General features: G+C 36.6%; 2 protein-coding genes across 2 annotated transcripts in view; both read right to left on the reverse strand.

Moving 5' to 3' along the window:
- Window positions 1–12,410, reverse strand: part of Smp_026540 (putative clathrin coat associated protein ap-50) — a gene marked incomplete at its 3' end in the record, with an annotated part of 57,677 nt that overhangs the window by 43,219 nt on the left and 2,048 nt on the right. The window contains exons 3-5 of the mRNA XM_018790192.1: window positions 11,534–11,673; window positions 10,825–10,956; window positions 6,430–6,647 (exon numbers count right to left, since the gene is read on the reverse strand). Coding sequence (XP_018655560.1) covers window positions 6,430–6,647; window positions 10,825–10,956; window positions 11,534–11,673 — 490 coding nt within the window. The remainder of the gene's footprint in view (window positions 1–6,429; window positions 6,648–10,824; window positions 10,957–11,533; window positions 11,674–12,410) is intronic.
- Smp_187700 (putative clathrin coat associated protein ap-50) lies at window positions 3,158–3,332 on the reverse strand (the record flags this gene model as incomplete). The annotated part of the gene is made up of 1 exon (XM_018790193.1): window positions 3,158–3,332. A coding segment is annotated over one exon (175 nt), but the record flags the coding sequence as incomplete, so codon positions are not given.

Genomic DNA, 12,410 nt, shown 5'->3' on the forward strand with positions numbered 1-12,410 from the left:
GAGAGATAGTGTTGTTAAGAAAAACAAACAAACAATAAAAATCACAAGAGTGAAAACAAAATGTAAATACATATTACTTAAGATTTCTAATGAATTGTAAGCGGTATGAGTAGTAGTAGTAGTGGTAGTAGTATGAGTAGTAGTAGTATGAGTAATAGTATTAGTAGTAGTACTAGTAAGTATTGGTAGTATTGGTAGTAGTACTAGTAGTAGTATAAGTAGTATTAGTAGTAGTAATTACTAAAACAGAAAATACAGAGTGAAACAATGAAGGACAGAGATAGGTAAGTTTTATAGGAATGAAATGGTACAAAGCATAAATCATAAATAGATGGAATGATTAGGATAGAATAATTGATTAAACAATGAATTATTGATTTTAGAAAGTGGGAAAGAAAAACAGGTACACCAGAACACTTTTTTTGTTGTTGTTGTTGTTGTAAGAATCAGTCAGACACAACGTAGAACTTCGTACGTACGTACATCAGTTCGAGTTGCCATACCACATTAACATAGAGATTCAGTTGTCGATTCAAAAAGAATAACTGAATCATAATAAACACGGGATCAAACATAGAAATGCACAAATAAATTATTCTTCTTATTATTATTATATTGTATTCATTATTCCTTTTATGTCATTGTAGACCTATCATTACACACATATGTATAGTAAACAAATTTAAGGGTGATAAGTCAATTGAAGATCTTCATGAGATGAACAAAAGAAGAAAGAAAGATAAACATTTGGATTGAATGAACACTATGCATAGTTGGTTATTATGCCAGATTTTGTGTTTGTACGTGTGCCGGTAATACACAAATATGATTGAATTGGTCGCAAATTTTGAATAAAACAAACCAGTTATATAATCATTCATTTAAACAAAGAAGTTGATTTGTTGAAATGAAGATTGTCTCTTTAACATCTTGTTTCATATAAACCACTTTTACCAATATACCGGACCCATTTGACTACATCATGATCTGAATAATTTAATTTAGATTCAAATACTTTTAAAAAGCGAACTTTAAATCCAGATGGTGCAAAGGGTACCTAATTTTTTGGGGGAAAGGGGAGAGCATGAAGGTATATATAATTGATGAGTACCAAACATTTTCAAAACTAATCAGAATTTATACAAAAATCAATAAAATCAACAACTTAACATTTGTGCTCACTTACTTTGTTCCCATTTAACATTGCACACATCTACACGATTGAAATCATGAGTCAATTGAAGCTAGACCACCATCGAAAACCTGAAAGCACTGGATGGCCGTTTCGTCCTCTTATCGGACTCCTCAGCAGTGCGCATTCACGATCCTGACTCGCAAGATTCGAATCCAGGACCTACCACATAAATTATTCCAGTCTTTTATTTATCCTATATCATCTATATGTTTGACTTTGCCAATTATTTATGTGTAACACTCAGTATGGTCTATACACAAGTATGGATATGAACGTGTGTATGTATACTTACTTATTCACATCCCTTTCATGATTGTAAAAACTCAGTTACTTATTAGTCACTCAGTTGATTATTTCTGCCACTCTAGTTGATGTGCATTTCTTCATGTCTCTTATCATTCGTCTGTATGAATGAATGTCTGAAATATATGTTCTTTAAATACTTTTGTGATGGTGGAGAAGATTTGTAGCTCAGGTGAGTGATTTTAATGGAGTTTTGTTCTCTGACCTGGATGGTTTGGTCGTAGAGCTTTCATTGTCCTTCTGACAGATTTAAGGTCAATAAGAACCAATCAACATTGAGGTGCACAGGACAAGCTGTGAATCACATGTGGAGAAATTCAAACACTTTACTTCTACCCGAAGCTTGTGCTGATGATGTCGTTCAGGAGGATGGCAGCTCTACGATCAAACCATCCAGCTCAGAGAACAAAACCCCATCAAAATACTTTTGTATTCAGCTTTTTATATGCATGTTGTTATTAACGGGATGCACCGGCAGAATATATACGAACTAAATAAGATATTCATTTCGTTAACATTATTATAACTCCATCATTATGGGCTCAGATCGCGAGTCTAGAGACTTACAGACGAGGACGTTTTTAATCACTTAACCCTAGATAATCGTTATACATACACGGATGATGACGACAATGATAACGATCCCAAATTTATTAGATATGATTTATTCATTTGCCAAGGTACAGATTTAAATATCAATCTTTGAATCGCACTTTAGTTATATGAGGTCTAGTGATATTATCCCACAAACTAAACTGAATTAGATAGAGTAAGGGCGGAGAGAGTCGCCCGAAACTCCAATCTACTGACTGAAAACCAAATGTTTAAACAACTAAGTCACCATTCCACATCATCATCTAACTAAACCTGTCTTCTAATGCTAATATGTTCTATAGTTTCCAACAATTGTTGTCGATCACACATAATCAGCGTAGACCTTGGGACCAAGTTGTTTTAGTCCGATTTCCTACTCTATATCGGTATGACAAGGTAAAATCAGTGGGACAATAACAGACATTAGAAGCAAAGGTAGACGGTGGCTAGCAGTGGAATTCAGGACGCACGTTTCGTCTTATTTGAGAATCATCAGCTGGATGTAACTGCATAACAACGGTCAAAATAATTGTAGTAGCAATTATGAATGAGCAAGACCAAACATTGAGAATATGGCTAATGATAAGAGACATGAAGAAATGCACATCAACTAGAGTGGCAGAAATAATCAACTGAGTGACTAATAAGTAACTGAGTTTTTACAATCATGAAAGGGATGTGAATAAGTAAGTATACATACACACGTTCATATCCATACTTGTGTATAGACCATACTGAGTGTTACACATAAATAAACGATACTGAGTGAATTTAAAGTTCAATCCATTGCACAAACAAGTGGCTATCTGGACTCAGTAGGTGAGTGGATAAAGTGATGGCGTTTGAAGCGAAAGGTACTGGGTTCTAGTCCCAGAGTGAACATCAACTATGAGATGCAGGTACATCCAGCTGACGAGTCCCGAATGGGACGAAACGCGCGTCCTAAATAACACTGCTAGCCACTATCCATCTTTGCTTACAATGTCACTTTTTGTTGTAATAATAAGTACTGAATGATCAGATCTATAAGAAACGTTACTTAAGAAAAGTTATTATAAATAAGGATTATAATAATAGTGACATGAAAAATGATAAACCAACCTCGAAATTCATAGAAATTGGTGGACGCATCCAACGTCTTTGTTTATCTGAAGCTTGTAACAATTCAATTTCCGCAGATAATTGACAATCTTTCATACCAGATATTCGTCTAATCCTAAACAAAATATAAATATACATTAGAAGTTATAACTCTCGTTACTACGGCTCCTTGTCCATCCTCTAAGGAACATGACATTTAAGTGAGTCTGCCAAAGAAATTTATTCAAAATTCGATCATTATCGGTGTTGACTAATCGGATGAGATCTGAAGTTATCCGAGTAAGGTAACTGTAACTAATCATGAAATTTACATGTGACATCTCCCTTTTTATCAGGTTATGCCATACTTCTTTATATGTTGAATCTAATGAAATTACTTAATATAAACATTACAGATATTTTCCTAACAGAATACACAAGATGAGAGAATGAAGGCAACTGGGGTTAATTGCGATTGGATGAAATTTCGGGGACTGATCTGATGAAAGTAAATGATGGTAGTGTGAATTTGTTACTTGGAGAAAGCCTTTTCGATTCTAGGTGCGCAGAAGATAGTCTTACGGTGTGATGATATTCAAACCATTTAATCCTCACTTAATCAGTTGGCAATCAATATCCGTAGTTATGGTACGTACTTTGCACATTCGAATTGCAAAGTACTTTTACAAGACTGACAGGACCTTGATACTGCACACACTCTGGGTAGTCAACAGTTAGAAGTAGTAGAGACGTTCGTGTATATGGGTAGCTGAGTAATTGCTGGTTGTTAAGTGAGAGATGAGATCAACTCACGTATAGTCAAAACCAGAGAGGCTTATGCCAATTCGAGTCATCTTTGGCGCCATCGTGATGTGAGTTTAGCTGTAGAAGGTCGGGTCTACAATGCATCTGTAAGAACAGTCTTGCTCTAAGTTTGTGAGCTCTAGTCTCTCCGAGTCAAGGATTTTAAGCAACTCTCTGAGTTCGTTCACTGTTGTCTCAGAAGGATTGCTGATATCCAGTGGCAACACCATGTTAGTAAAAAGAGGTTCAGAAATATGTGTGTAGGTAGGTAAATGACAATTCAATTGATGTAAATATCTTAAAACACCATCTATGGGTGCTTCAACATGTGATATTTATGTCGTCCCAGAGACTTCCACATCATGTTTTATTTATCAACGATAAGACTGGTTGGAAAAAAAGAGGTGATTAATTCATGGCATAGCAATGAGGGATGGAAGAAATCTATATAGGAATTTCATCTATTTGTCCATCACAATTCCCTGGTTCGGGTCCTCAAAGACAATGTAACTCAGAGGTTCGAGATGTTATTAGATATAGATCAGAATAGAAATCAATGACTATCTTATTGTAATTTTCTCATACATTCCTTATAACAGTGAGAGGAACTCTTTTAACTGGAACGATTCTTTCTCGTCGTTTTTTAGCGAGTTGGTTTTCTACGGGATGAGGTCGCTAACCCCATGCCCAACCCTCCTCCTTTACCGGGGCTTGGGACCGGCAGTAGCCCCCAGAGGAGCTACAAGCGGAGTGTTTATTAACGGTTGTCTACGCAACATACTTCGGATCAGCAACAAGTTACTGTGAGAGATAACAAACTGGATTCCAGCGGAGGAAGAAATCAGAATGAGGCGCTGGAAGTGGATCGGGCACACTTTGAGGAAATCACCCAACTGCGTCACAAGACAAACCCTCACATGGAATCCTGAAGGTCAAAGGAGAAGAGGAATATCATATAACACATTACGCCGAGAAACTGAGACAGACATGAGAAGAATGAACAAAAATTCGATAGAACTAGAAAGGAAGACCCAGGACAGAGTGGATTGGAGAATGTTGATCGGCGGCCTATGCTCCATTGGGAGTAACAGGCGTAAGCAAGTAAGTATTCTTTCTCGTCGTATTTTCGTAAACTGAACTCTATTTGTCAGCACATTCTATTCTCGTTAATTTATTTTTACTCATTTATTCACCTTTTTTTAATCATATTCTCATTCTACTTCCTCTATCTCTTCATAATTTCAATCACTTATTCATATGGCATCACGTATTTATTTTGGTATCGATTTATGCTAATATTTATATGTTCAAATAAATAAATCTAAATAATGATTTCACCCTATATCAACCAATATCTATAACTATTAATTAAGACTATTGAGCAGGTACTTACTTAACTAGAGTTTGAACATAGTGACATAATTTAATGCAACAACCATGAATAAGATCATATACTCAGGCTTTAAGACATATTTTTTAATGCTCATGAGGTATTTCCTGAAGTTCTAGTGAAAGGCAGTGACCAGTGGAGTTCAACCAGATATGTTGTGAGATAGTAACTCACTGAAGACATTGGTGGATGTGTCGCTCAATTTCGTGGATCGGTTGAAGTTGGACATTAACACAGCTGAATGCCAGCCGGCTCAGTGGTCTAGAGGTTAAGCGCTCGCGCGCGAGACTGATAGGTCCTGGGTTCAAATCTCTCTAGGCGGGATCGTGGATGCGCACTGCTGAAAAGTCCCATAATAGAACGAAACGGCCATCCAGTGCTTCCAGGTTTTCCATGGTGGTACAGCTTCGATTGACTCATGATCTCAACTATTCAAATTATGGTAATAACACAATGATGAAAGGTAAATCGGTTGGTTTTGTTCTAATTGGTCACTGGAGATAAACAAAGCAACACGGGTCGACTAATAAGCATACGAATTCAGATCATTTATGTTATTGTTTAAATAGATCATTAGTCTGATTGATATAGAGAGTATTAGTGATAAGCAATTTTTACGACCAAGTTATTTTAATGTGAATATATTTTATTTATTCATTTGAACAGATAAATATTGGTACAAAGGGGTACCAGAAATGTATGCGCCACACAAATCTCATTTGATTTGTGTGAGGGCTGTGATACCGCTCAGGTGCCTAAACTGGAGCAGGTGGTTTTCTTAAGGGATCACACCCGGAGACTTCGACTTAAAGGTCTAACCCACAAAACAGTGGAGCATCGTAAGGAGATGCAGTCCCATGGTAGCCGGTGACCAACGATTGATTCATACGCTATTTGTTCCTTCAGGATACTGGAGCCCATGTGCACCATTGGTTTGGAATCAGGGTTTTCCAAATCCCCTAGGTGGACTTTCCATGTCGACCATTTGAATATATAGACGAAATTAAAATTCATAACAATATTACTAAAAATCAAAAGTATTTAAACTAATCAATAAACTTACTTCCATATAATAGCATTTTCAGCTGCTTTATATTTTGCTCTACCTTTCATACAAACAACTTGTACACCACTTGTATTCATTGGAGTTGGTATATGAACTTCAATTTTTTGTGCAAATAAATTAGGACGAAAATTAGCTTTTAATATAACTTTTACATCCATTTTAGTTTTACCAAGTTCACGAACTAATGGTATTATACGAAATGGTAAACTGATCTCCTAAAATAGCATTGTTGTTTTTTTTTGGGGGGGGGAGGGTGACAAAGCAACAAAAAAACAGATTATACTTTTTTTCTTCAAGTTCTTATTTACAATTATTTACTCTGGAAGCAAACAAAAAACAACACCCACATAGAGCAACTAAATCTCAATGTATGTAGTCTGTCCAATGAAAATTATGAATTGACAAATGACAGTCTTATAGTTTTCATATCACGACACCGTATTAAACTTTTGTGATGTTGTCCGCCCCGTTTTCCAGTGCTTCTTGAGTTTCAGTTTCATCCTGGCTATATCAGCTCCTCTCCTGATTCTCACGTCCTTCATCGTTCTTCTGAACTTTGTAATGATGCAGATGTGGTCGATTTGGTTCTGTGTAGTGAGATCCGGTGAAATCCATGTGGCTATGTGTATGCGTTTGTGTGGTAATATGGTGCCGCCTATGACCAGTTTATTGAAGACACATAGGTTTGCAAATCTTTCGTTCCTTTCTTCCAGTCCATGTCGTCCCATGACGTCTTCGTATCCAGTGTTGTCCATTCCAACCTTGGCATTTAGGTCTCCTATCAGAATGGTCAAGTCCTCTGTTGGACATTTTTCAACGATTGACTGCAGCATATCGTAGAGTTGATCTTTAACGTCTTCATTGTAATCGTCGGTAGGCGCATAGCATTGGATGACGTTCATTGTAATGCCCTCTCTCTTTGTTTTGAAAGAGGCTTTGATGATCCTTGGTCCATGAGATTCCCATCCAATAAGTGCATTTTGTGCTTGTTTAGACAGCATTATTGCAACTTCTTGTGTATATGAAGCACTTTCTTCTTCATGGTCGGAGTATAACAGCAGCTCCTCGGAAGCTAGTCTTTATTGCCCCACCTGCATCCAATGTGTTTCACTGATTACAAGCACCTCCATGTTGTATCCTTTCATTTCTGCAGCAACTTGGATTACTCCCCCGGTGTCCCACATTGTACGGACATTCCATGTACCGAAATCAATGGTTGCTCTGGATGTCAGAATGGGCGTCATACTTCCGAAGGAACTCGGCTTTCACCATGAGGCGTTATAACTCCTCTAAGTGAAGACCTTCTAACTCCCAGGGAAGAGTTTAAATGATTTGAATTATTTTTCTGGTTAGCGTTTTTTCAGCGAGTTAGTTTTCTACGAACTGGGGTCGCTACCTCATACCCAACCCTCCTCCTTTACCCGGGCTTAGGAGCGGCAGAGTAACGGTAATTCAACAGGTGTCACTAGCTTGAAACATCGACTTCGGTGGCTTGGATATGTCCTACGAATGTCATCCTAGCAAATTTCACACTGTGTACTGCTTTTCGACGCCGGGACCGGTTGGAAAAGGCAGAGGTGGTCCGTGTATGACATGGTGTCGTGATATAAAAGAAAGCTGTACAGGACTGGCTTATGTTGATCCTTCGCGACTCTCTATTTTGGGGTCCTACAGATGGCGCAACGCAGTGGCTAGAGACGTTATCAGAGATGGTTCAGAATAGTAGTCAGTGGCGATCCTGCTGTAACTTTCCTTTACTTTCGTCATAAAAGTGAACGTATTTTCTTTAACCGAAAGAAGTTTTCTGATTGTATTTATCGTAAGTGAACTGCTTCTCCTATTGTTATTATTACTATTATTATTATTTCACGCTCATACACTAATTTCTGTTCATTATTGCTCTTTTATTATAATCACCTTCCATTTCCTCTCTTTGCAACCGGGTTGTTATTGTGTAGTGCATATATATTTGGTGTCCCCTTGTACCAATTTTTGTGTTCAATTAAAAATAAACACAGGGTCTAAGTCTGGTTGGAGTTTATTTATTTATTTATTTAAACACATAAATATTGGTACAAGGAGGCACCAGATACATATGCGCCTCACAAATCTCATTTGATTTGTGTGAGGGCTGTGATACTGCTCAGGTGCCCGAACTGAAGCAGGTGGTTTTCTTAGGGGCCCACACCCGGAGCCTCTATATCCACCAACCCCGTTAAAGCGCCGGACATTCGCTTTTCGTCCTCTCAATTTCGTGAACAACACCCCCGCCACGAGAAGGCAGTGAGTAGGACTTCCCTGGTAGAGGCTATATATTCGCTGGCCATGTGAGAGCATTTCGAGAGGGAAAGCGGACTCTCCCCACTCTCGGCCGTACCAGGGCATTTGGGGGCATCTGGTTGGAGAGGACGAAGTGTTCTAAAGTAAAGTGATCGGATTGAGTGATGTAAGTTTGTGGGTAATCACCGCATAATGTCTTCTCTGTTAAGTCTAATTTACTTTCTATTTAAAATTTTACTCTTTTTTTCTGGGTTCACTTGAGCTGCGAAACAGAACAGGAAGTTTCCTAGATTTACTCTTCAACACTGTCATGGTCAAGAGTATTTACCTTTGGTTATCAAAACACTACAGCAGTTGGTTGGAATGCTAGAGAACAGAGATGAAAAGTGGTAAAACTGTAAGATAGTATAGTTCGAACACTGATTCAATTACAAACGATTTATCTAACCGGTAATTGACTTATTTGAATCGTACTATTAAATGTTTATTTCTTTTATCAAAAATTCAGTTTATTTGTGTTTCAAATATCGTTCTCATTCCAAGTATACGAACTTATTATCAATTTATTGTTGAATGAAACTGAAGTGATGTATAAGCTTGATATAGGTAATCTTAATTTCATGCAAATTGATCTCTTGATAAATATGAATAAAGCAATGATTGGGCACACTTTGAGGAAATCACCCAACTGCATCACAAGACAAACCCTCACATGGAATCCTCAAGGCCAAAGGAGAAGAGGAAGACCAAAGAATACATTAAGCCGAGGAATAGAGACAGATATGAGAAGAATGAACAAAAAATGGATAGAACTAGAAAAGAAGGCCCAGGACAGAGTGGGTTGGAGAATGGTGGTCGGCGGCCTATGCTCCATTGGGAGTAACAGGCGTAAGTGAGTAAGTAAGTAAGTAAGGACAAAAAAACAAATGATTCTTTTTATTTCTGGGCTTCTCATTAGCTGCAAACACCCCTACAGTTACAAAGAGTAATCTGATTGGAAACAAGGCTTTAACATACTTTACTTAGCGAATTTGAACTGGATGTTTGAAATGGAGGCAAAAGACACTTTAATAAACACGATTAATGATTATCTCCGTGTTGAAGGACACTTACAAAATTACAACTAGTTATATAAAATGAGGGGCGGGGGTAACTAACAAAAGCTTCTGTCAAATTTCTGAATATGTTCCAGGAAACCTGTTTGGAAGGTAGTAAGGTTTACATATAAACAATCACTGGGGTCTTAATAAATAATGAACAGAGCGTCGATATTTCTAAACTATTTAAAACAATTAACGGACAACTAATCTTAATCTCACTCGTACCTAACTTATGTGCACAGAAGGAAAATGTGATAAGTTTCTCCTTGTCATAATAATTATGTGATATATAATCTGATTGACTTTACACAATCATTTGATCATGACTTCACCTATGCTGATTGATTATAATAATCACTTATTCTATTGTGATTATGTCATCCTTTGTTATTATTATTATTATTATTATGGTTAGTAGCTTCCCCTCACTTTATAAGATTAGTTGTGTTTTTGTGGATTTTCTTCAGCACAAAAATACACGGCAATCATAACTATGTTTATTCCTATTTATTGTATCTTCTTCTATTCATTAAGATTTTCACCTCCGTTTCAAACGTCCATTTCGAATTCGCTAATTAAAGTATGTTCAATCCTTGTTTCTAATTATATTACTCTTTGTAATTTTAGAGGCGTTTGCAGCTGATGAGAAAACTAGAAATAAAACAAAGAATTCATTTTATCCTGAGTATGTTGATTTACTTTCCTCATTCAGATGGTTTTCAGTTAAGATAATTCAGAGTGAGAATAAACTAGGTAAACAAACTTTGTGAATAAAACATTATCATATTAAGGACTGAACATCATGCTTAACAATAGGATGTTAACGATGTAACAACCTCATGTGATTCAAGAACCTGAAATTCAACCAACAGGTTGTAGGTTCGCAATCCATAACATCTAATTCGGTATTTAAAACTGACTGATAATATAATTATATTTCACGTTTAAGGTATAGCTCAGACCCGAATACGTAAACGCATATACAATAAATGATTTGCATCATATTAATTACCTTAGTAGTTCTATAACGCATCAACTCGAATTCACCGTCGGGTGGGATAAAAGAGATTGTATGTTCAGTTTCGAATCGACCCAATTTAACACATTGATGAAATTGACAGTCATCTATTGCAATACCTCCACTACTGAAATCAATTAGAGAGAACACAATGGATAAATAGAAAAATCAAGGTGAATTCGATTATGAGGAATAAAGCAGTGGTCATCAGCGTAATTTTAGGAAGAAAGTAAACGTATACGATGATTGTTCTAGTCACGAAGAAGTTGCTGAATAAATTGATAATATGGTTCCTAGAATACATGATTTTGATAACACTTTTTTGGTAGACTCAATTTCATTCACGAACTGACAACGGAACAAGTTACCAAGCTGGTTAACAGTCGCTTCCTGTTAATCAATCAGTCAGTTGCTGCTACCTTGAGGTGGTGGTAGGGCTTGCCTGTCGTGATGACCTAATCAGACTATACTAATTGGCATAATCGTTCCTCAAGGTCCTACCATGCCAGGCAGGCCGGTTGAAGAACGGTAAGGCTAAGCTTAGGTTCATGGCTTTCTAGCGATTACTTTTAAAGCCCATATCATATATATATATTTTTTCATGAACTATCAAGAAATGAATGCTAAATATATATTTGGTATTATTAATGCCTAAAAGTTCAAAATGTAAATTCTAAATTAAACGAATGGTAAAAGCAATTTACCTGTCTTCTGTACCAGCTGTAGATCGTTGTTTATTTTCCAAACTGACTTTGTCATTAAAACCAAATTTACATTCTGGCATACCACTTAAGTAAGACTTCATGATCACTCGACCTGCCACATGTGCAGATAAAACTTGTCCTGATAAAAAAATTTGATGATGATAAACTTTTACTATTTTGGTTGACTTATCACACTGGTCAAATCAGTGAGTCGAATATATTCTTAATAAATAAGGATTAATCATATTTTGAAGCTAACACAAAAATACGTTGAAAAATTGATATTACTTCAGACGGTTAAATGACATCATTAAGAGATGTACACTTAGGTGGGATACAAATCAACCACTAAAAATGGTCAAACAACTGAGCCCCAAAGTTACCTTCCAGTAGCAACTGCACAGAGGAACAATAGGGACGAGTGTTAGATAATATGCAGTACATTTTAATAATTACGTGATTTATGTGATGATTTAGAATTCACATTTATTATAACTTGATAACCAACAAAATTAATCGGATGTAGGTTTGAGGCTGTGATTCAATGAATAACCTGATTGATTACACCACCCAGTCTTCACCATACTTAACGAAAACACAGGAATAAATGACACAGATGCAAATCAACTGTGTTTTTCTCACAATTACTAGGAGAAAAAAAAACTAAATAAATGGGAGAAGAATGATCAAGTTGAAATCTAGATCCTTAGCCCAATAAGAAATGAACACACGAATTATCGGTTCTAGTAGTTTTCAAAACTGTCCAACGTTAGGCCCATGAAAACTTTCATACAAAACATGATGATATAAAAGATGAACAGGATCAAAATACTTAAAAAGGAAAGGAACTATATACTTTTCCGTCGTTCAAACTGA

The sequence above is a fragment of the Schistosoma mansoni genome, chromosome W (assembly GCF_000237925.1).
Source record: "Schistosoma mansoni strain Puerto Rico chromosome W, complete genome".
Lineage (NCBI taxonomy): Eukaryota > Metazoa > Platyhelminthes > Trematoda > Strigeidida > Schistosomatidae > Schistosoma > Schistosoma mansoni.